Source organism: Amblyraja radiata, chromosome 12 (genome assembly GCF_010909765.2).
Source record: "Amblyraja radiata isolate CabotCenter1 chromosome 12, sAmbRad1.1.pri, whole genome shotgun sequence".
In the NCBI taxonomy this organism is placed as follows: domain Eukaryota; kingdom Metazoa; phylum Chordata; class Chondrichthyes; order Rajiformes; family Rajidae; genus Amblyraja; species Amblyraja radiata.
The window spans coordinates 19,395,932-19,421,476 of record NC_045967.1 but is presented as its reverse complement, the minus strand read 5'-3'; the positions used below and the strand labels follow the sequence as shown (position 1 = coordinate 19,421,476).

Sequence of the window (25,545 nt, the reverse complement as noted above, 5' to 3'; positions counted from 1 at the left end):
CAAAGCAACGATCATCTGCATTAACTACTTAAATACCTGAACACAAAAAACATGTTACAATTGTTTTGGTTTATGTTCAATTTAAAACAGCTATAGGAGATTAAAAAAAACCTTCAACAAAGAAAAAATAATCTCTGTTATCCATGTGCTGCATTCACTGTATATTTCTTAAGAACACATAAAATATCAAATGTAGAGTTTAAATTGACTTAAAGTTGATATTTCATTTTGGTTGACAATTTAAATGATTCTGAATTCAGTTTTGTTTGAGCAAAAATACATATGGTCAAATGGAGAATTATAACTGCATGTTGTAATTGCCATGACAACTCCAACATAATTTGTAGAACTCCCGCTGTTCTGGCAATATGAGCTTTAACCTTAATTGAATGCGTGGTCCTGAGCCACAGCAAAAGAAAATGCTGTCAGCCAGTTAGTGGAGAAACTTAACTGTGTCAGACATTTTTGATATTGTCTATTAAAAAAATCAGTAAAGCCACATGTTAACTTCTTGGTCAAAGAAACTGATAGCAATGGTTATGCGTATATCTTTAACTGAACACATGGAGTCAAAAAAATTCAAAAGTATAACGAAATTATTTATATTTGCTTAGTTTTGTAACAATTTAAAAAAGTGAAATTACACGAATAGCATGAAGAGGTGGGCAGTGGGGAAAAGTGACCAAGAATGGAGCTAAAAACAAGTATTTTGCTTTACAGATTTCTCTCGAGCTCTGTATATTTTTCAGGTTGGCAATTGATTGATGCATGGAACCTAGATAATGCAAATTAAGCCATCTTTAAATCGGTATGTCAACGATATGCAACCTTATATTCTGCTGAGCATTTAGTTTTATTGCTGATGTCATGCTACTGCCAAGCTATCTTTAAGATGCATGAATCTTAACTGAATCCATGAAAGCTGCTGAAGTGATGCAGATTAACTTGTTGCTAATGTTTTGTCCCATTGCCTTCGACATTAACCTTCCTTAAAAGGGAAATGAAGATAGACACAAAAAACAGCATCTGCAGTTCCTTCCTGCAAATTAAAAAGGGAAATGGTTTGATGGTCAAAATGGTTATTGCCATTATTGCTTCTTCCTGAATCTAACGATAAGGACAACTCCGTCATTCTTCAGCTTTTATTTCTGCTCAGTATCTGATAAATAAATAAATTTATGCAATATTTTAAAATATCTAAAAATGCCATGTTTTTTTCCTCTCATCTTCTGATCAAGTATTCACATTAATTTAAGAAACCCTATAATTAAATTCACTTCATTATTACTCAGGACTTTAAAAATCAATAATTAGAATAGTTTGATGCAGGACTTGAGATGCAGACTTACCTTTGAAGAAATTATTCTATTGTCACTGAAATTCTGAGGGAGAAATGGTTCTACTCCAGGAATTTGATGGTGTCCAACATAAATTGTGCGATTGTCAACTCGTTTTTCTTCACCAGCACACTTGGAAGGATAAAGTATAATGTTGGTTGATTAGAAAGTGAAAATAGATTTGTACAACCTTTAATTTGTTCTGTGCAACTGAATGGACTCTTTAGAGGGTCAGATGAAGGTTAAAATCAATTTCAATCACATTTTCATCCATAACTGACAAATTTCTGACATATAGCTTATCCTCATTACAACACAAAATATTGGAAAGGATAATTAATTTAGGCATTTAGTGGTTGCAACAGATCAATACGTTAACTCATTTTTAGAGTCAGATTAATGCAGCATAAAAACATGCTCTTTGGCCCATCACATCTATGACCACCTCATCGGCCCATTACAATAATCCCATTTGTATGTTAGGTCCATATCCTTCTCTACCCTGCCTATTCCAGTGCCTGTCTAAATGGCTCCACATATTGGTGAATGTATCCAATTCTACAACCTCCACTGGCAGCATCCCAAAGACATGCAGATTGGTAGTTTAGCTAGCCACTAAGTTACAAGTACCTGTAGTATGTCGGTGAATGATAGAATCTGAGGGTAATTGAAGGATATGTTGGAAGAATAAAGTGGGATTGGGTATTTAGTTGTTGGCACAGACTCAATGGACCGAAGGGTGCATTTCCTAGCTCTATGACTGTGATTCCAAAACTCCTCCCACAACTAGTCTTTCGCCCTGGCTTTTATATTTCATCCCCCGGCAGATAAAGGCAAGCAATCCGTACAACTTCTTCGCGACTACCCGTGTGTTATTTTCATGGCACTATGGATCCGTGTGTCATTTTCATGGAACTATGAACTATCCCTGTTAATCAACATTCCTTAGTCCCCTGTCATGTACTGCACATGTTTACTTCCAAAGCATTTCAAGTATTCGTATATAATATTTACATAAAATATAAAATGTGCAATTGGAAGAAATGATATTTTGTAAGTTAAATCATATGCATTTAAATCATACTACTGTGATTGTTTCCTTGTAAGATGGGCAAAATATAAAAAACACGACAATTGTGGAATTTAAGATTAGTAGTGGATTTGTGAAAAAACAAACACCAAGGTATAGAGACAAAATAACTGCAGATGTTGGTTTATATTGCCAGCATATCCCCTGAAATGGGCAGATAATCTTGGGAGAAAGGATGGACAGCCTAGATTTGCGCCTAAAAACGGAAATTGAAAGGGGATGAGATTGAAACATACACGATCCTAAGGGATCCGGACAGGGTGAAAATTGGGGAATATTTCCTTTGTTGTAGAAATCCTGAACTAGGCGTCATTGCTCAACCTATTAAGAAACACAAACATTTTTTTTTTGAGGATCATGAATTTTCAAAACTCTATCACAAAGTACAGTGGAAGCAGAAGGAGCAAGAAACTTGATAAGCAAGAGGGCAAAGGTTACAGAAGGTAGAGGGGGGAATGGTCACGTTACAATCCAGCCAATCATGATCTTGTTACATTGCAAGCAGGCTTGACGGGCCGAGTGGCCTTTGCCTGATTCATTTTTAACAAAGGAAAATAAGGATTATCAATTTATCCCAAAAGGCACATAAAGAAGCCTATTCAATTCATTAAAAGAATGCTCAACTCTTTTACTTGAGCAACTTCCATGTTATTAATCTACAACCATGCTGACATAGCTGCTCTCAGAAACTTTCATTGGCATAAACAGTGTATAACTGAACCAAACATGGAAGAAAATGTAAATACTGCATCTTTCAAATAAAAACTCAATTATAATATAAACTGCCAAGTTTTGACTTCTTAATGGGAAATTACATTTGTGCAGTGCAATTACCTCAAGCTTATTTAAACAGAAAAAACTGTTTCATAGAATATATAAAGCTTAAGTTTTCCCAAGTTCCACATGTAAAAAGGCAACAATCACATTTCAATCTTCCAGCTATGGTTTTAGGATACCATTTATAAAGGATAGCAATGTGGCAATTATATGCAGTAAACATATTGAAGTCTTTCTCACTCCATATCTCAAATGGAAATGCTTCTGCATTGGTCTTTCATGCTGCAGGAGGAATCCATGTTACCTCCCTCTCCTTTTCACCCTGTCTCCTTCCACCTATATGTCTTTCTCTGGCTTCACAATCCACACTTTTTCTATCCTATCTCACATCTTCTAATATTTCCATCTCTGCCCGTTATCCAACCATCTGCCAATCGACTTGCCAGGCTTTGTCCAGCCCCCACTTCCCTCCCAGCTGTCTTCCCCCACCCCCTCCACACCACAATCAGCCTGAATGGTCCCAAACCAAAACATGTTTTCCAGAGATGATGGGTTACCCACTGAGCTACTCTTTTTGTAAACCAATATCTGTAGTTCCTTGTATCAAAATAATAAAGTGTGTCTTATTGTCATATGTTCCAAAACAGATGTTGAATGCAAACTGTAGTCTATGAACAACAGCATGACATAGGTTTTAGTGTCCAGGTGGTCAGTGCAGAGCCAGCAAGGTATCATCTTCCATTGTTCTGTTGTAGCGGTAGCCATATTGAAGTAGGGCCAGGTTCTTGTTGTGGTGGACATTGATGTGCACCATAACCAACTTCATCCCCACCAGTCGGTCGTCATTGAGGCATGTCATCTTTATCTACTTGGGGTTCTTGGTATCATTGATACCTTTTTAAAGCAGGTGGAAACCTTGGACCTCAGTAATGAGGTCGAAGATGTCCACTAAAACTCCAGCCAGCTGGGCCGCACAGGTTTTGAGAATGTGATTCGGTATACCATCAGAGCGCTCACCCTCTTGAAAGGTCTTCTGACGTTGACCTCGGTAACTGAGATTGCAATACTATCGGGGGCTTTGGGGACACAGGAAGGCACATCAGTGTTCTCCCAATTGAATCGTGCGTAGAATGCATTGAGATCATTGGGAGTGATGCCTCACTGTCACTTGAGCTGCCCCTTGTTTTCGCCTTTTAGGAAAAGGTGGTGTGCAAGCCCTGCCACAGCTACTGAACGTCTGACATCCTCCAGTGGAGAACAAAAGTCCCTTTAGCCTTTTTGATGACCTTATCAAGGTCGTATCTGGACTTTATGAAATTGCATTGCCAGATCCAAGATCCTGGTTCATCCAAGGCTTTTGGTTGGGGAGCACTTGGATGGTTTTGGTAGGAACACATCCCACACATTTCCTTATAAAGTCGGTACCAATTAAGTTTATTTCTCAGTGCACAGGAAATGCTATGGATACTGCAGATGTGAATTAAGGTAGTATATATATATTCAAGTGCCAGCTGACTAATGTGAAATGTCAAAAAAAAAATGCAGTGTGCACCATCCAACTGTATTGTAGATTTACTACTTCAATATAGTTTCAGTTTATATCACCCTTTACAGCCCAGTTTCCTCACCAAAGTACTTTTCTTTTATAAAAGATTGACAGATCAGATAATATGTACAGATCTTAAATGCAACAAACAACATGTCTCTTTTCAAGGTAGCAGAAAAGTAGATTAAAGAACAAATTGAAAGAGAGGGAAAAAATTACATTGGGGATTGCATTTTTAGAAAATTATCTGTTTACAGTATTCCATAACGCAAAGCTGTGGCGTATGTGCATGGATCAGGAAATGCAAGTTCTTAAAATGTGATGCTCCTGCCCTCTTCTCATTACCGTTGGGCAGGAGGGACAAAAGCCTGAAGTCGCACACCACCAAGAACAGCTACTTCCCTGCCACTATCAGGTTCTTGAAACGACGGGCACAACTCTCATGCTTTGATTTTTTTTCTTCCTAATTGGTGATTTGTACTGATGGATTGTTTTTTTCTTTGCAGTCTTTTCTCTTTTTAATGTTCACAAGTTTACGTTATAGGAGTAGAATTAAGTCCACTCCGTGATTCAATCATGTTTGATCCTGCCTCCTAATCCTACCTCAAAAATACTGTTGGAGCAAATTCTTTCCATATCTCAAAATTTTGGGTAGTGATTTACAAATTCTGCAAGGCAAATTTCAAAAATATTCAAAATGAAGACTAAAATGTCATTTATCAAAACAAAATTGTTTGTGTAACTTCACTGATTTGTATAGCTGTTACCATGTCAAGTGCCATGCCGAGCTGTAGTAAAGTGTGAAACATTCCGAACATGAAAAACTGAAACGTATTTCAATCAGTTAGAAAGAGTACAATTATGTGCGGTATTTCATCAGTATTTAATACTTTTCCTTAACCAAGCTTCTGGTCACCTATTAGCTCCGATGTAAATTAACAAAGCACTTAGAATTATTTTCCAATTTTTAAAGTACATTTTAAATTTACAATTTTGCTCCCATGGTTTGGGATTTAAGCTAAAATAAGCACAGTACGCACAACAATCTGTTTTTAGATTTCAAAACGCAACAAATTCCTGTCATGATCACAGATACTAGATAAAAGAACGACCAGCAATTAAGTGGGAATGCCCAAAAGCTTGCGGAAAAGAGATTGGTTTCAAACAGGATGGTTTTATTTTAACGTACTAAAAAGGAACTGCAGATGCTGGTTTATACCAAAGAGAGACACAAAATGCTGGAGTAACTCAACAGATCAGGCACCATTTGTGAAATGGATGGATAGGTGTCTTTTATCCAGCTATTTCAGGGATGGGTAGGGCTACAGAGATGGCATCAGCCGAGGACTGTTGTGGTGGTAGGCATACCACAATGGGTCACGGTTGCTTGGTAGACCGGATTAAATATGTTCCATAACCAGCCTTGAAAAGCACCACGATGGTGGATGTTCCGTAGAAAGCATCCTATCAGGATGCACCACAGTTTAGTAAGGCAACAGCTCTGCCCATGACTGCAAGAAATTAAAGAGATTTGTGGAAATAGCCCAGTTTAATTGCACAGATCAGTCTCCCCCACATCAACTTACATACACTTCACACCTTGGGAAAGCAGCTAATGTAGTCAAGGACCATCTGCACACCAATCATTCTCTATTCTCTCCTTTCCTCTCAGGTAAGATACATAAGCTTGAAAGAACATACCACCAGATCCAGGAACAGATTCTCCCTACCACTTATGAGACTATTGAATGGGCTCTCATAAACTGTGGGTGTAAACCCGATCTCCCAATCTCCCTCAATGCGCTAAATGCACTGTTTTTTTCAATCTGCACTCTTTCTATAACTGTAACACTATATTCTGCATTTTGTTATTTTTCTCTTGTTGCACTTGTGTAAAGCTTGATTGTACTCGTATACTGTATATAGAATGATTTGACAAGATAGCAGGCAATTTTTTAAATGTATCTCAGTACATGTGACAATAATAAACCAACACTATTCTGTATCAATACCAACACCAATTTACAGTCCTTAGCTTGATGATGAGACATTTTGATTGATTCAATAAAAAGGTAAAATGCAATCTTGTCTAAAGATCCTAATATAACAGCATTTGGGAATTTAGTCTCTTTATGACTTATACAGATATACTTTTCCAAGATTTTAAAGAATTAAAAAGGAGAAATGTTGATGGCATTTTGATTAGAATATTTAGCCCTAAAATAAAAGTAATTTGAGAAACAAAAATACTTCTTCAGATCAGAATAACATTAATCAAATTAAATTGTAATTGCTACTTGCTAAATATCACTCATCCCCTTTATTAAAACAAACAAATGCAGAAAGCAAGGCATGCACAAATCTATTTCATGGAACTGACAAAACTGTATGGGAAGATATTCTTGTCACAAAGTTTGTTTACAAGTTATGGAATTACACTGCATTCTAATGATATTTTATAGTTTGTTTACAAGTTATGGAATTACACTGCATTCTAATGATATTTTATAGTTTGTTTTCTGCTTTATTTTAAGCAAAATGTTATTGATGGACTTGCACATCTGAGGAACAAAAATGCTCCATAATAACAAACAAAGACAAATTAGATGAATAGAATAGACAAATTTATCTACAGTTGATTAAAAAGTCCCCATTCATCACTTTTCCACTCCCCACATGACAAAGAACAAACAGCTCGGAGCATTCAACGATTTGGGAGCGAAGTCCAATGAGCCAGAATTTCACAAATATAATACACATAATACAGATTATCCTGTGTGAAACTGAGTTTCTTAGCAAAAATATTGGAAACAAGGTTTTGCCAATCAATATGCCCCCCTGGTCTGTGTTTATCCATTACCTGCCGCACTTTGTCCTGCCCCTCCTGTCTTCTAGCTTTTTTATCTCCCCCCCCCCCCCCCCCTTACAATCAGTCAAAAGACAAATTTTGAACCATACTGTACAACCCTAACCACAATCCTGCCTCAGTGTAGAACTATGGATTTTCATTTAAAAGCCGTTACACTCTGTTCTTCCACATGCACTTTTATGGCCTGGTTACCAAGTATAACTGATAACTTATTGCATTAGTGTTTATGTATATTTATCAGTTGTGTTGTTGAATAAAGCAGTAGTAGGAATTGCATTGCTCTGTTTCAGGCACATATGACAATTCAATACTCTCCACTCATGCCACATTATAAATTGCATGCTAATCGTACACTTGAAAATACAAGGTCTGAGTTAATCTGCAATGGCTGAAGTTATGAATTGTTTGGGAGCTTAGGCTGAAGAGACACAAGAAGATCATTTTCTTCTAAGTGGACAGTGGGCACACCATCCTGGCATAGTCTGGATTTGTACGACATTCACACGGTTAATAAGAAAGTATCAAATTTGGCAAATTCAAAAAAGCCCTAAAAAATTTGCAATCCACACTACATTGCATTGGTGTGATTATACAATGATAATACTTGACAATAAAACCTAGTTTAATCACTGGGAATGGTTATGTTAAAGCAGGGTTGGAAAACATACACATTGGTCACTTTACTTACCATTCTATTCCAACATAGAATCTCAACTCTGACAATATTCTCATATCCTGTCGCAGCGTGTTCAGTTCTCTTTAGGGGAACCAATTATGAAATGGTAGTTCACATAAGCACTCTTATAAAAGCATTTTAACACAAACATTGATCTATATTTGAACAAGTCTTTGTGAACAAAGTTCAAGGACTCATTTTAGAGAAAGAACACAGGAAATAGCAGAGTAGGTTGTTTGCTATCTCCCCCATCATGCCTGCACTAACATTCAAAATATTTAATCTTGACGTCAGCTTCCAGTACAAAACCCACATCACTTGATTCCCTCAATATCCAAAAATCCAACAATCTTGCTTTTAAGATAACTTTGTGCTGAACCTTGACACCTTACTTAGGTACGGAATTCAATACACTTCATATGAAACAAAAATCTGTCCTAATCTCAGTCCTAAATTGCCAAATGTTAACTTTCTAAATGTGCCCCAAATGTCTGGAACGTCTTAGTGAGAAGGAGCATGTTTCTTGCAATTGCTAGCATTGGTTAGCACGCAACAAATGCTTTTCCCTGTACTAGGTACATGTGACAATAAACTAAATTCAATTCAAGCCTATCATGCTGCCTAAGAATATTGTACATTTCAAAGAGATCTTCTCTCATTCTTTAAATAAACTTCATAGAATACTGTTCCAGTCCACTGAATCTCATCACATAGGGCAAGCCTACTATCCCTGGAACCAGTTTAATGAACCCTGGCTCACTCCCTCTAATGGCAATTATATTTTCCTGAGGAGGAATGTTTCCAAAAAAGCCATTGATTTCACAATCTCCATCTTGCACAATTTAGGATGACAAAGTGAGTGTGACATGGCCATCTCTCCTGCAATCACATGGGAAGCAACTGTAGTGTATTTCTCTATAGTAGTGGTACTGTATATCTATAGAAAAGATTTAATGGATGTTGATCAATTTGCAATTTAAATTTTGTTTGTTGAAAATTTATTCCAAGAGATCTTTCTAATCTTAGAGTCTGCCTGCAAGCCTTCATATTAATTAAATACCCTAAAGAATACATGGAGGTGAAGCTTCCTTTGTCATAATTATATTGAATTAAATGTAATCATACAAACTTAAATCAGTGAAATATGATTCCCAGCCCTGAATAATTTACAGTGCTTGGGGTTTGTATGGAGCATTCTGTAAATATGTATTTAAATGCTAACTACCAGCCATAATCAAAATAAACTAGTTTAAATTAAATTATTTGAAGTTTTCCCACAATGCATGTTACCTATTAATTATCAGATGTAAAAGATTACTTCTTACACTGATACATTTCTGCATTTGTAATAACTTTAGCAGCAAAACAGATACCATTTAGGATATGAGAAATTAATCATGCTAATTTCAAACAAAATTCAACACCCCCCACGTCTATGCAGTTCGGAGCTTATTTGGAGATGGTAGTGTTTAATAGCCTGATGGTTGTTGGGATGAGGCTCCTGAACCAAGATGTTAGTTTATAGGCTTCTATGTGTCTTTTTTATAATACTGCACACAAAAATGTGACAAAGGGGGTCAAATTTCAAATTCATTCAAAAACGGTGACAAGCACTTTATTGGGTTCATGCCTAACATAGCATCAACAAAAAAAGAAAGAAAAGATAGCATATCGATGGCGTTTCCGAAAATGGCATCAGAATACACAAAGGTAGACAAAAATGCTGGATAAACTCAGCGGGTGAGGCAGCATCTATGGAGCGGTGGAATAGTCGAGACCCTTCTTCAGACTGATCTCTTTAAAAAAAAAATTATTGGGCCGTGCGGGGCTGGGGAACGATGAGGTTGGAGGCTTGGGAGTGCAGGGAGCTGGAAGCAATGAAGCCAGTGATGGTGCTTGAGATAATGGCCTGGTGGGATCATGGTCCGAGGATAAGTAGAAGGAGGTGTCTGTAGAGGTCAGCGTGCCAGGCTACCGACGTTGGCAGGTTTGATCACCCAGTCGGGGGTGTTGCTGAGTGAGTGGAGGGCTGTACGTGGGGGGAGAGGTCAGAGTGAGAAAGGGGAGTGGCAAAGTTGAGGCGGTTAATGTCCCGCCTTCAGTTTAAAATGAAAAGGTCTAAACCAGGTAGATGGCCATGAAGGGGAGTCCAAGAGGAGGGGGTTCGTTGGAGACGGGAGCAGCGGTCGTCACTAGGGGGTGAGGACTCCTTCCCATGGAAAAACGCTTGGATGCGGAGGCGACCGAAGAAGAGCTCCACATCGTGGCGGACATGGAAGTCATTGAGATGGGGACAGAGGGGAATAAAGGTGAGGTCTTTGCTGAGGACAGACCGTTTGGTATCAGAGAGGGGGACGTCAGGGGGATGGTGAACACACGGCAAGGATGGGGGTTGGGGCCGGAGGAAGGCAGGTGAGTGGACGGAGGCTGAGGCGATGTCTGGTAGAGGGGTGGTGAGTGTTCAGGGAGGAGAGGGCTATGAGGACTATAGTGTGGGTGGGGAGGAGCTGGGGTCACATGGTGGAAGGGGGAAGGGGAATACCCAGTGGAACCCCCATTGAGGTTCCCTGTGTGGGGGAGGGGGGGAGCACTTAGGACTCAGCGCAGTCAAACCACGTGGTGTGAGAGTCTGCAGCGTGGAGACTTCAGGCCACGGTGCTGAGTCTAGGACTTAGGTAAGGTAATGGCTGCGGCCTGCTGGTAGACGGTGGAGTGGTGAGGGTCCTTGGAGTCACTGGTGGAGGCCCGCAGGGAGTGGAGTCTGGATCTGCGGGTGAATCGTCGGAAGCTGGGGAGGCAGCGATGGTCGGTGGTTCCAGTGAGGCGGCGAGGGTCGGGGATGCCAGTGAGGCAGCGATATTCGGCAGTCCCAGTGAGGCAGTGAGGGTCGGCTGTCCCAGTGAGGCGGCGAGGGTCGGAGGTGCCAGTGAGGCGGCGATATTCGGCTGTCCCGGTGAGGCAGCGAGGGTCGGCTGTCCCGGTGAGGCGGCGAAGGTCGGAGGTGCCAGTGAGGCGGCGAGGGTCGGCTGTCCCGGTGAGGCAGCGAGGGTCGGCTGTCCCGGTGAGGCAGCGAGGGTCGGCTGTCCCGGTGAGGCGGCGAGGGTCGATGGTTCCGGTGAGGCGGCCAGGGTCGGTGGTTCCGGTGAGGCGGCGAGGGAGGCACCGTGGGCCAGCGGTGGAGCCCAAGGCCTGCAGGCGGTTGAGTCGCGGAGTGTCAGTGACAAGAACAGTCTGGAGGCGGATGTTTACGATCCTTGGTGAAGTCCAGGTAGGCAAGGAATCGTTTGTTGAAGGCGTGGATCTGCCGTTGGATGAAGTATAGTTGGGGTCTGTTGTAGGTCTGGGTAAGTGAGGCCCGAAGTTGTGGGAGAGTCAAAGCGAGGTCCTACTGGTGCCAGCGCATCACAGCCAGAGTAGATCGCAGGGCACGGAAGGATAACTGTCGTGTAAAACGGCAGATAGACTGTCGGAACCTATAGTCCGGGTTGGGTCCGAACTGGGAGGTAGGGAACTGGAGCTGGAATCCACAAGGTACAAGATGGAGGCACAGGCAAGTCCCGAGAAAGCAAACGTGGCTGTGGTAACGGGTCTGGGTTAAGATGTGGTCGTAGTGTTGGAGGGAAAGGGGAATCACAGAGGGGGGCAGTGAGAGAGGAGGTTGCTAAACTGTCTTCAGAGAGAGAAAGAGAACTTCTTCAAAGTAGACATCCCTTGAGGAGATTTTGCAGTGGAGTAGACGAAATGTTTAAGAAAGAACTGCTGATGCTGGAAAAATCAAAGGTAGATAAAAATGCAGGAGAAACTCAGCGGGTGAGGCATGGAGTTATGGAGCGAAGGAATAGGCGACTTTTCGGGTCGAGACCTTCTTCAGACTGATTCAATACACAAATACATTTTGTGTAACGGTTGTCGCATGGTATCCACCAGTGACCTGGTTGGCAGTTAGTGCACGTATTTCTTAATCCTTTCTGTTTATGAATATCAAATGGAACAATAAAATTGCACAGTTTCCACTTCATTCACCCGATCATATAGACAATAGACAATAGGTGCAGGAGTAGGCAATTCGGCCCTGCGAGCCAATACCGTCATTCAATGTGATCATGGCTAATCATCCACAATAGGTACCCCGTTCCTGCCTTCTCTCCATATCCCATAACTTTGCTATCCCTAAGAGCTCTATCTAACTCTCTTGAAAGCATCCAGAGAATCAGCCTCCACCGCCCTCTGAGGCAGAGAATTCCACACACTCACAACTCTCTGTGTGAAAAAGTTTTTCCTCATCTCCGTCCATCATGTAGTAGAATACTGCATCCATCTGAGTGGACACTGCAACGCGCGTTACACATCATACACACGTTGCAGTGGACACTAAAAGGTTTGGTGTCCCAGAAAACGAACATTACATTATTAGCGAAAACCAAACATTTTCACCAATGTGATCTAAATGGAACATTACCTTATGGATTTGAGCTATGTCAATGGCCGATGACTCGTCAGAACGTTTGATGTGGGCTGATTTTTTAGTAAGTAAAATGTCTCCGTAACAGTCGTTGCGGAACTTCCCGAAGTTGAAAGAATGAAGTTAACGACTTGGTCCGTACGAAAGGTAAACAAGAGACTGTGTGTTGCCAAATTGAAGACTGGCTCAGTTTCTTAGTTTTGATGACCAATTTATGTCCAAACATTTTTTTTTAATGGATTTAAAAAAGTTGGAAAATATATCGTAAACGGTCATTGCGTTTTTGACACCACAATGTTTTTGATATATTAAATTGGAAAATAAGAAAAAATAATTAACTCGACCAAAAATCGCTACTACCATAGGATACCTCGTTGGGTTTTTGAAAAGCATTAAGAGGTTTGGAGCCTCCATAATTTAACTTACAGAGGTACAGACCCCGATAACGGCCATTGTGACAATGGATACCAAGCACAACGACCTTTACAGGATCTTTATTGTACTGTATTATCATTATGTTACTGTATTTTCTCCTGGTATTGATAAAGATGTTTCCCTAGAAGTTTATTTATGAATTAAATATTCATGACTAAATGTGGCAGTTTTTAATGTCACATTTTTGGTGTCCAAACTGGTGGTAAAACAATGAAGATTTGTCTGATTTGTCTGTCATGAAAAAAGTTTTTGACTTTTGGTCTTGAAGAATGTGACTTGAAGCATCTAATTTATTCTGTTATTTATAAGGTTTTACATGATGGGTAGATTTTTTGTTAAGAACTGTGTAAAAAACTGAATAATAATCTTGTTCCTCAAAATCTCTCCAGTATCATTTTCCTGGAGAAACTCAGCGGGTGAGGCAGCATCTATGGAGCAAAGGAAATAGGCGACGTTTCAGGTTTAAACCCTTCTTCAGACTGATGTGAGGGTGGGGGGAGGGGGCGGGAAGAAGAAAGGAAGAGTCAGAGACAGTGGGCTGAGGGAGACCTGGGAAGGGGAGGAGAAGGCAGGGACTACCTGAAATTGGAGGTCAATGTTCATACCGCTGGGGTGTAAACTGCCTAAGCGAAATATGAGGTGCTGCTCCTTCAATTTATGGTGGGCCTCACTCTGGCCATGGAGAAGGCCCAGGACAGAAAGGTCGGCTTGGGAATGGGAGCGGGAGTTGAAGTGCTGAGCCACTGGGAGATCAGGTTGGTTATTGCAAACCGAGCGGAGGTATTGGACGAAGCGATCGCCAAGTCTTTGGTGCGGCAGAGGTTCACTGCACCTCCTCCAACCTCATCTATTGCATCCGCTGTTCTAGGTGTCAGCTGCTCTACATCAGTGAGACCAAGTGTAGGCTTGGCTACACTGTATCACTCTATGACTCTCAAATGTTGCTGCTAATTCGTACTGATTGTGTTCTGTTGTTTAGGAAATCGAGGATCCAGTTGCAGCAGGATGCGCAGGACCCAGTTCTGTGAGCTTGGTAATCTATTTCTTGGGAATTATGGCGTTGAATGTCGAGCTATAGTCTATGAACAAGCGGTCCAGTGCAGAGTGGAGAACCAGTGTGATTAAATTCTCTGTTGACCTGTTGCGACAGTAGGTAAATTGTAGATCCATAATTGTAATATGCACCATATATGCACCATAACCAACTCAAAGCACTTCATTACCATGCACTCCAGAGCTACCGGTCAGTAGTTATTAAGGCATGTCACCTTGCTCTTCTTGAGCACAGGCATTATTGATATTATTGGTATTACTGATGGTATACCATCCGGTCCAAATGCTTTCCAAGAGTTCACCCTCCTGAAGGATTTCTGACGTCGGCCTCTGTGACTGGGTTTTTAACACCATTAGGGCCCGGGACATCAGCGTTCTCCTTTTCAAAGAGGACATAGAACGCATTGAGCTCGTCAGGGGGTGATGCTTTGCTGTCGCAAGAGCTGCCCCCCAGTTTCGCCTTGTAGGAAGTGATGGTATGCAAACCCTGCAATAGCTGCCAAACGTCCATCTCATTCTCCAGTTTAGAACCTTCAAGCCTTTTTGATGGCCTTATCAAAGCCGTATCTGGAATTTTTGAATTAATCTGCGTAGCCAGACTTGACTGCTCGAGATCTGGCTCTCAGAAGAATGCGGACCTCCTGGTTCATCCAAGGTATCTGGCTGGGAAACACTCGGATGGTTTTTGTAGAACCATACTCTTCCACATATTTCTTTATGAAGCCAGTAACAACTGCGGTGTATTCATTCAGGTCCATTGCCCATGGATTTAACAATTAGATCTGTACCGTTTTGTTGGAAGTTTCCTGCCATACTCCCTTCCTTCTAGTTCTGGACTGTTGTTTGCATCTTCTGCAGTGAAGAAAGATGCTAAATACCCATTCAATTTCTCTGTCATCTCCTTATGTTCCATTTTCAATTTTATAATCTCACTTTGTGGGATCAACATTCTTTTTGAACTAGCTACATAAATTCTTACATGCAGACCATTAAAATCCACACAATCCTCCCACAAACATGACAGTACTTTGATATGTAACAACTCTATTAATGAGATAGGCAAGGACAGAAATGTCACAGGAATATTGACAGCATTCACATTCTTCCAAATCATCCAACATCCAAAACATCCCAACTCCTCATAGCTAGTCCACCATGGACAAGATAGAAGTCGGGAGTGTGATGGAATGCGCACCACTTGCAGGTTGAATAACACTCACGAAGTTCAACACCATTGACTCAGTCCACCAGCAACGTAGAGTGACAACAGTTTCTACCATCTACAGGATGCATTGCAGGATCTCACCGAGGCCTGTAAGACAGCAACTTTCCGACCTACAACTTCTACCACCAAGGGCAGCAAAAGTGCGGTAACAGCTTCACGAAGCCATGCAACATACTGACTTGGCAATATATTGCCATTCCTTCACCGTCACTGGGACCAAACCCTGGAACTCTCTCACTAACATCTCTCACTAACATCAAGCACAGCAGTGACTAAAGAAGGCAGCTCTTCTTCACCTTTTCAAGGGTAACAATCTAATGTTGACTCGTGTGACATTCCCAATGTAATATCATTATAGAATCATAAACACCACAAGATGACACTTTAAAATAAATCTTTCTTAACCCTGTTTATGCTTTTGATTGGCTTTATCTCATACTCCAATTTTTCTTTCTTTAATTTTTTAGTCATTAGAGTTTGAGTTCATTTTCGGGTGCAGTGAAAAGCTTGCTAACCAGTCAGCGGAAAGACAATATAGGTTTCTAATCGAGCCATCCACAGTGTATAAATCAATGATAAAGGAAATAACATGAATAACGTTTAGTGCTATTCTTCTGACATGCCACACGTCTTTGTGGAATACCTCCTTAAACCTGACAGTGCATACAACCTTTTAACATAAGATTACATCTCTCCAGGTACATTTTTGTTCCTATATTTTTGACATTGAAAAAAAATCTGCCAAGATGTCTTCCACTGCTAAACCAGAAGTAGATTTGCCACTTCACTCTTCTTTCATACCTGCATAACTGCACCAATAATTCAAGATTTGTTTTCAACCCATCTCGCTCACTCAAGCTGAAAGTAAAATTAATTCATATTATGATTGCTGCCTTCACCACAATATAATTGATTCTTCCTATTTTGTTGCACAATTCCATGTCTGGTGTGGTCTGCTCCCTTGCTGGTTCCAGAATGAGTTGTTCAATGAAGTAGCCAAAAAAAAAATAATAAACAGGCATGTACACCGCTCCCAAAATACTTCCAGCTGTTATTATTTTATCTCCACCCAAAACTCTCCTGCATTCTATACTTCCTGTCCTTTCAAAATGTTTACACACTTCAAATCCTAATCTAAGCTGCAATTACATCTTTGTAATAGCTATCAGATCATAATTCTATTCACAGTTTTATGTTTTCGTTCAAATTCTAGGCACAATCAGACAGAGCACCAAGTTTTGAAATTAATTTTGTAACCAAAGGTTTCAAAGGTCTTTTATTGTCACATGTACCAATTAAGGTACAGTGACATGCGAATTACCATACAGCCGTACGAAAAGAAAAGAGAAAAAAGCAACACGATACACAACTACATAAAAGTTAACATATACATCCACCACAGCAGATTCCCCACATTCCTTGCTGTGATGGAAGGCAAAAAAGTCTAATCTTCTTCCTCTTTATTCAAACCATCCGTCAGGGCGATCAAAGCTCCCGGAGCCAGCGGTCAAAGCCACCGCGTCGGGGCGATCGAAACTCCCGCGCCGGGGCGATCGAAACTCCTACGGCTTGGAGTTCCCGAAGTCGGTCTCTGACAAGAGACTGCGAGCTCCGTGATGTTAAGTCCACAAGCACTCACGGTTGGAGCTCCGAGGTCGATCCCTGGCAAAGGGATCGCGGGGTTCACGAAGTTAAAGTCCGTAGGCTCCCCGCGGTGGAGCTCTCAAAAGTCGGTCTCCATCGAAGGCCGCCAACTCCTCGATGTTAGGCCGCAGTGCGGATGGAGATAGGATGCGGAAAAAATGTAAATCTCGGTCGAGGTAAGAGAATAGAACAATTTTCCCCCAGCTCCCCCCCTACTATTAAAACACAAAGAAGGAAGGGACAAACAGACTGTTGGCTCCGCAGCCAAACCATTAGCCTTATCTAGTTTTACTCTCCGTTACAGATTTATACTCCTTATACCTTAATGTTAATGTTTATCTTTAATCGTCTCTTCTGCCTTGTATCTATTATTTTGCCTTTTATCTATTCTTTAATTTATTGCAACTTTCATCCCTGCCTTCATTATTTCAGCAAGTCAAAAACATGAGGCAACCTTTTGAAATTATCCAATCAGTCTTCCCTTCCCCAAAATATTTCTGAAATATATTAATCTTGAACTCCTTTCTAAATTGCTACAGAACGTTTTTATTATTTGCCAGGTATTGTACTGCTCATCACACTGACAATTATTTATTTTTTAAATCTGGCCATTGACGCTTTCTTATTTGTTACATAAAATCTAAAAACTTGGCTCCTTAACCATTGCTACTCCTAGTTTGAAAATCCCATTTTGTCTGTTCCTTCTACACAACTATAGCACAAATCATATTCTCCAAAGGGTATGATATTCTTCCAAAAAAACGTTACACAGAACTGAACACAATAGTCAAGATAGGGATGAATTCAATGGAATATAAATATTGAGAACATGCATTGTAACCTGTGCCACAGTTTATCAAGCTGAAAGTATTATTTTATCGAAAAATTATCTCAGATGATCCAACCACCTTCAGAAACTATGTGTTTCCAAATGCACAGACAAGGTTCAGGTGGGCCAAGTTGATACTGAAGACAAAATATTTTTTTTTCTATTTAAACCTACTAACTTTTGTAATTATCAAAAATGTTATGCTTATATTAAAAGGAAATTACCTTTCTTACATTATGTGACTTAAACTAACACTGGACATCTTCCTGAAGCTTATTAATAATAACAAAATATATAGAAAATACTATGGATGCACTAATTTCAGAACAAGGACAAAAATGCTCAAAACATTTAGGCCAAGCAACATCTGTGCAAAAAGAGCATTTCAGATCAATAGAATCACGAGTTTTGATACGGAACAAAATGCTCAGAAATTGGACCAAGCTATTAGGAACTGCACATCTACTTGGCCACAAACTGTGTTAGTTGTTGCTGAAGACACACTAGCATTAATCAGGCATAGGCATTTAGCACACAAATATATAATTAAGAGGGCCATTGATAATTATCTGTGACTTCGAAAGACAGAAAAGGACGAAATGTTCATAAGGTTTTATATTTTGGATATTTCACATTTACTAGATGGGGTTGACGCCATGTTTGGCAATGATCACACCGACATTCACAGTAGGGTGAACTCAGGTGATATGGATTATTTGTAGTGACAAGAATGTCGTGGACTGTTAATCCTGGCTAAATTGGAGAGGCTAGGACTTCAAAATGGGGTAAAAGCTTCAGGGCTGCTGGGAGATTTGGTCAATTTGTAATTACTCTCTGCAGAGCTGGGATAAGCTGCGAAGAGGTGCCAGTGTGTCTGGAGCTTGGATACAATTTGCAAGCAAAGAATAAAAACATTGGCAAACCTGGCAAAATGCATAGAATGGATTGGATGGCTGCAAACCAGACATACACATTGTAAATAATTGTAAATAATGTTGCAGAGTTCGACTTTGCCGAGTGTTGATTGGATGAGGTATTGAGCCTTATCTGGGCTTTCTGTAGATCAGGGTAAATGTTTCTAAGTTGGCTTCCTTAGGAAGTCCGGTTTGAATACAATGTATTGAGCTGTTGTATTATTGGGTTAGGGGAATGTCTGTTATGTATGGGGTTAACCGATATCTGTAATTGGGTCATTAAGAGACCACCCCCATGAGGTTCGGCACTCGAGGTCCCAGGACATATAAAAGTCCGCTATCACGAGGTTCAGCGTCGATCTTCTGGGAGAGCGCTTGGGACTGCGTGAACTTCTGGAGTGTCTCAGTCTGATCGAGGCCTAGAGGGCTTGAACAGGAAGACACGAGGATCAAACCCGCGGTGGGATAGGTACAGTAGTTGAACTGTAACTCGCATTTGTTAAAATAATATTTAGTTGTTTCAAATGCTTGATTCAGTGTTTTTACTGAAACTAGACTGGGGGGAAGCTTAGAAACGAGCAATTTACATTGGGGGCTCATCCAGGATCTCAAAAGACCCCCAAACACAAGTCTGCGATCAAGGGTATTGAGCTGTTTCGATCGCGAGTGCAGAAATCGGGCCCACGGTGCGGTTTTCGCATTGATTTTCAGCACTTTGTTAGTCGGAGCGGATCGATCATTCGCGGGCTTGGAAAAGGGTCTAATCGAGATCATTAGAACAGAGTCTAGCAAGCACGGGTGAGTGGTTAGCACGCCTTTGGGTTAGGGGCCCATAAAACCAGGGTGGGGTTAGAGGCCCTGCTGGGGTTGGGTTAGTGTCCCAAAACTTTGGTCGGAGTTGGCAGTGCAGCTGCTTTAACGAGAGCCAAACGCGCTTCATTGGGCGAGGAGTGGCCCAGGGTTAGACTTGGTATCCAAATTGGCGGGGTATTCAAATACAGGTCTCGTCTTCGATCGGATCATTGCCGGGAGTGCGAATTGAAAAGGTGCGCTCTGAAAATCAGCATCGATAACTCAAAGCGCGAAGCAGCTAGGCGGTGGATCCTCGGTGCCCGGCAGAGAGGGGTGTCTGTGTGTAGGTATTTGAGTCTCTCCCTGAAGTGACGGACGAACAGCCTCGTAAAGGTACAGGGCTTGGATGGACAGAGTAACGATTGGCCGGAATACTCCAGTCCTTTCAAGAATTCAACTGGGCAATTTTAGTTAATTCGAGAGCCCGCATAGTAGAAAAGATACACACTAAAATTAGGAGTTTGCGTTTGAGATTATATTTGAAAAGCCAAATTTTCAAACACTGAATTTCATATTGAAGTTCTGCCAGTAAGGTGGAATTCGAATTCCTGTATATAGAACTTCGGAGTTGGTGCATGTCCGTGATCGATTCCGAATAGCAGCTGATCAACAGTGAATAGTAACCCTCTGGTTGATTGTTGATTAGTACCTGATAGCGAAGAGTACCTGAGAGACGGGAACCTGCTTACTTGACAAAATGTAATCCGAAAGCGAAGGGTGCTCCTAATTCTGTCGAACTTAGAGAGGAGGGATAGAGGTCCCTCTATAGAAGTCCAGTCTTAGCAGAGGGATAGTAACATTCGGGAGGAAACGTAATCATTTAAGGAATAGTATCCCTCAGCAAAGAGTAAACTAGGAAGGGGAAAATCTTCGGTATCAGAGGGATAACAGCGTGACGCGGCTCGAGATCGAGTATTCGTGAACTGTGCGCTAGTGCTTTAAATCATTTTGTAAATTGTAAAAATCGAGCTTTTCTTATTGTCATAGGATCCGGATTTTGTAAATATTCTATGTATGTAAATAAACTTAAGAGTATATTAAGAATTAAAAGTTAAGATTTAGATCGTGGACCGTCATTTGTGTTGCTGCTTGTGCGAGTGTTTACGGATTTAGAAACTCGAAGTAAGAGTGTGTTTAGGTTAGATATTCGTATTTGTTTAAGATTATTTTGTAAGAATATGAATCGGGGTAGTTTGATCAGGGGTTGTACTCCTTCGATCGCTGTGTCGAGGGAGGAGTCATCCCACTGATTGATTGCGCCACGAGGAAGATTAATTGGGTTATTGATAATCGGGGGAATATTTTCGTTCTTAATTATAGTTTTGTTAGCGTGGTTTGGGTTCGTTTCGAATGTGAAAAAGTGAATTGAGAGAGAGATTACTGCGTGAGAGACTGCGAGTGGGAGTTAGACTTGGATTAAGATCCTTTGTTTGAAAATTTGGAATTGAATGCAGTGATTGTGATTTAACCGATAAGAGTGGGGAGAGAGACTGAATAGGAGCGAGTGTTTTGAATAATTGAATAGGAGTGATTGAATAGGAGTGACTGGGTAACAGTTGAAAGGAAGCGATCGCTAGAGTAAGTGTGAATCGGAAAGACCGCTGACCATTGTGTGGGAGAGATTCCATTGACCTTAGAGTCTGAGAGGAGGAGTGATTGAAAGAGGTGTTAGTGTCTGGAACCTGTATTTTGTAATTTGTGTTTTGACCATTGCTCCGAGAATGTGGAATGTCTCTGAGAAGGATTGATCATACAGATTAGAAAGCCCGATAAGGACAATTTGCAGGGAGCTTCCAAATGAAGCGGATAGACAGAGGATTATCGGGGAAATTAAATGCAATTTTGAAAGACCAACTTTGGCAGTTGGGTGGACTAAAGACTATATAGATATATAGGGATAAACTATATAGAGATGATCGTTTAAAAAAATGGGAAACTAGTTAATTGGGATGTAGGGGATATTCTTCACTAAAAGAAATAATAAATAAATTGTTTTGCTGTCCACCCTAAGAATGGCAGCTTGTAAATTGGGAATAGGAGAAAACGATAGAACTGATCCTTCTCAGGACATTTCAGAGCGGCGACAGGGAGAATTGGTAAGCCAACAGCAGGAGCAGGAGCTGGAGAGTATCATCTTTTGGAAGGGAGGCTCTTAAAGGGAAGGTGCCGACGAAAACTAAATCGGCTAAATTCAGTAAAAGTGAAACAGGGTCTGCACATCTTGAAGGGAGAGATATTTATCATATGACAGGGTGTGCAGAATTCTTCGGAGTGGGGATAGAGCCACATTATTCCTCACAAAACTCTCATGTTCCCATTTCGGAAAAACCGTGCGCAGCTTGCAAGCGGGGCACACGGGAGGAGTCAGCATTATCTGCGGCTCCTCCCCCTACATTTAAATCTGAAATAGAGGATCTCTCCCCGATGTCTCTATCTCCTATGATTGCCCCACAGCTGGAGGACAGTAGGGGAAATCAAGGAGCTAGAAAGAAGACTCCATCGACATGGGTGCCGAAATTAATGAGGGATTCCAGTAGCGAAAGAATCCTTCTTGAAGTGTCGGGATAAAACAAATAGGGTGATTTCACTAAAGGTCACTGGAGCGTAGATCCGCATCCACGTGACCGCAAAATTTAACTGGAGTACATGCGTCACTTCCGGTGGAAAACACGCATTTTCACACCCGTTAAAAACATCGAAAACGGCCCGTTTTTGAGCTGCAATTAACTGTGCCAGTCAGGGTGACCGTGAGGCACAGCTACCTAAATTTACAGTCCAAAAAAAAGATAGAAACTAAGGTAAATTCAAGAGGGAGCTGAAGGTGCAAAAACAGCGGAAGTGCTTAGCGGACATTTGCCGTGGAGATTTAATGATCGAAAATATTGGGAATTATCGCGTTTGCTCGCTGCATTTCATCAAAAGTAAGGCATTATTGACTTTTTATCTTTATTCATTTGTTATATGAAAAGTTTTAAAAGTGAAAAATCCGTCAGTAAAATTGAAAAATCGCCCATGGTTCTCAGGTGGGTTTTAACATGCAAAATGAAAACGCTTCTGAAGCGCCATTTACCATTTAAATAATCGTAAACTATCAATGCGTTTTGAAATAAATTTTACTCAGATGCAAGCTAAGAAATGGGATAATTGTCAGCTGTTAGTTGGACAAAATTAGTACATTTTATTATTTGCCAAAATATATTTCTCAATGTTTCTTGTTTAAAGCCTGCACAATCAGTAAAATTTATTTCAAAACGCATTGATAGTTTACGATTATTTAAATGGTAAATGGAGCTTCAGAAGCATTTTCATTTTGCATGTTAAAACCCACCTGAGAACCCATGGGCGGTTTTGCAATTTTACTGACGGATTTTTCACTTTTAAAACTTTTCATATAACATAGATACATAGAAAATAGGTGCAGGAGTAGGCCATTCGGCCCTTCGAGCCAGCACCGCCATTCAATATGATCATGGCTGATAATCCAACTCAGTATCCCGTACCTGCCTTCTCTCCATACCCCCTGATCCCTTTAGCCACAAGGGCCACATCTAACTCCCTCTTAAATATAGCCAATGAACTGGCCTCAACTACCCTCTGTGGCAGAGAGTTCCAGAGATTCACCACTCTCTGTGTGAAAAAGTTTCTTCTCATCTCGGTCCTAAAGGATTTCCCCCTTATCCTTAAGCTGTGACCCCTTGTCCTGGACTTCCCCAACATCGGGAACAATCTTCCTGCATCTAGCCTGTCCAACCCCATAAGAATTTTGTACGTTTCTATAAGATCCCTTCTCAATCTCCTAAATTCTAGCGAGTATAAGCCAAATCTATCCAGTCTTTCTTCATATGAAAGTCCTGACATCCCAGGAATCAGTCTGGTGAACCTTCTCTGCACTCCCTCTATGGCTATAATGTCCTTCCTCAGATTTGGAGACCAAAACTGTACGCAATACTCCAGGAGTGGTCTCACCAAGACCCTGTACAACTGCAGTAGAACCTCCCTGCTCCTATACTCAAATCCTTTTGCTATGAAAGCTAACATACCATTCGCTTTCTTCACTGCCTGCTGCACGTGCATGCCTACTTTCAATGACTGGTGTACCATGACACCCAGGTCTCGCTGCATCTCCCCTTTTCCTAATCGGCCACCATTTGGATAATAACAAATGAATAAAGATAAAAAGTCAATAATGCCTTACTTTTGATGAAATGCAGCGAGCAAACGCGATAATTCCCGATATTTTCGATCTTTAAATCTCCACGGCAAATGTCTGCTAAGCACTTCCGCTGTTTTTGCACCTTCAGCTCCCTCTTGAATTTACCTTAGTTTCTATCTTTTTTTTGGACTGTAAATTTAGGTAGCTGTGCCTCACGGTTACCCCGACTGGCACAGTTAATTGCAGCTCAAAAACGGGCCGTTTTCGATGTTTTTAACGGGTGTGAAAGTGCGTGTTTTCCCATTCACTAACATGTACCGGAAGTGACGCATGTACTCCAGTTAAATTTAGCGGTCACGTGGGTGCGGATCTACGCTCCAGTGACCTTTAGTGAAATCACCCTATAGCCTTTCAGAGGGTGAGCTAGGGAGAGAATATGGATGGAGTGATCCGGATATGGATAATATTATTATGTCGGAACAATTCACCACGGAAGGGGATTTAGTAAGGACTCCCCGTAGACAATGTGTTTGTAGGAAGCTACCCGCATTAGGTATAAATGTCCCCTAGACCACAGACAGTCAGACATCAAGGCAGCCTGGTTCAATGGCAGCCCGGAAATTAGAGGTTCGGATAAAAGAGATAAGAACAGACGAGCATAAGGAGGAAGACGACCTCAAGGCCTGGATAGACCTCCCATTCAAAGAACTGACCTTTCCTTGCTTTGGCTGGTATAGAGCAATCTGGCCCAATTAGTGTTACAGTTGTGGGGGATTGGGACACTGGAGTCGGTCGTGTCCTATGAGAGAATATTATCAGGAAGGGGGCAGAGTAGGAGGCCACGGGGTCACAGAAACCGATGGATTCCAAGAAGGTACCAAGACTCTTGGGACCCCGAAGGTAGAGGACGAGGATGATAATTGCTCGTTTCTAAGCTTCCCCCCAGACTAGTTTCAGTAAAAACACTGAATCAAGCACTTGAATCAATTAAATTTTATTTAACCAAAAAGTGCATCACAGATCACACACTGTACCTATCCCCACTTCACACTGTACCTATTCCACCGCGGGTTCGATCCTGTGTCTATCTGTTCAAGCCCTCTAGGCCTCGCGCAGACAGAGACACGCCAGAAGGGTACGCAGTCCTGAGTGTTCCTCTAGAAGATCGACCCCGAGCCTCGTGATCACGGCCTTTTATATGCCCCGCGAACCCGAGGGCCGAACCACACAGGGGTTGTCTCTTAATCACCCAATTACAAATATCGATTAACCCCATACATAACAGACATTTCCCAAACACAATGATACAACAGTTCAATACATTGTATTCACAATGGGCTTCGAGATGAAGTCAACTTGGAAACATTTACCCTGATTAACTGAACTCTCAGACAAGGCTTAACACCCCATCCAATAAACATTCAGCAGTCAGATTCTGCAACATTATTTACAAGGTGTATGTCTGGTTTGTAGCCACCCAATCCATTCTATGCATTTAGTACCAGATTGACAGGGCTTGCAAGGCATCCCATTCTTTGCTTGCAAATTGTATCTAAGTTCCAGACTATGTGGCACCTCTCCCAGCCTGTCCCAGCTCTGCAGAGAGCAATCCCAATTTGACCAAATCTCCCAGCAATCCCTGAAACTTAACACCATTTTGATGTCCTGACTGGTCCAATTTAG

General features: G+C 41.3%; 1 protein-coding gene across 4 annotated transcripts in view; it reads right to left on the bottom strand.

The window, feature by feature from the left end:
• The window catches only part of atp11c (ATPase phospholipid transporting 11C), a 111,972-nt gene that overhangs the window by 70,511 nt on the left and 15,916 nt on the right, over window positions 1-25,545 (bottom strand). For 3 of the 4 annotated variants that reach the window (XM_033030297.1, XM_033030298.1, XM_033030300.1), the window contains one exon: window positions 1,350-1,469. In XM_033030297.1, coding sequence (XP_032886188.1) covers window positions 1,350-1,469 — 120 coding nt within the window. Of the gene's footprint in view, window positions 1-1,349; window positions 1,470-8,307; window positions 8,377-25,545 lie in introns of all 4 variants that reach the window. The other variant, XM_033030299.1, reaches the window with a different exon arrangement.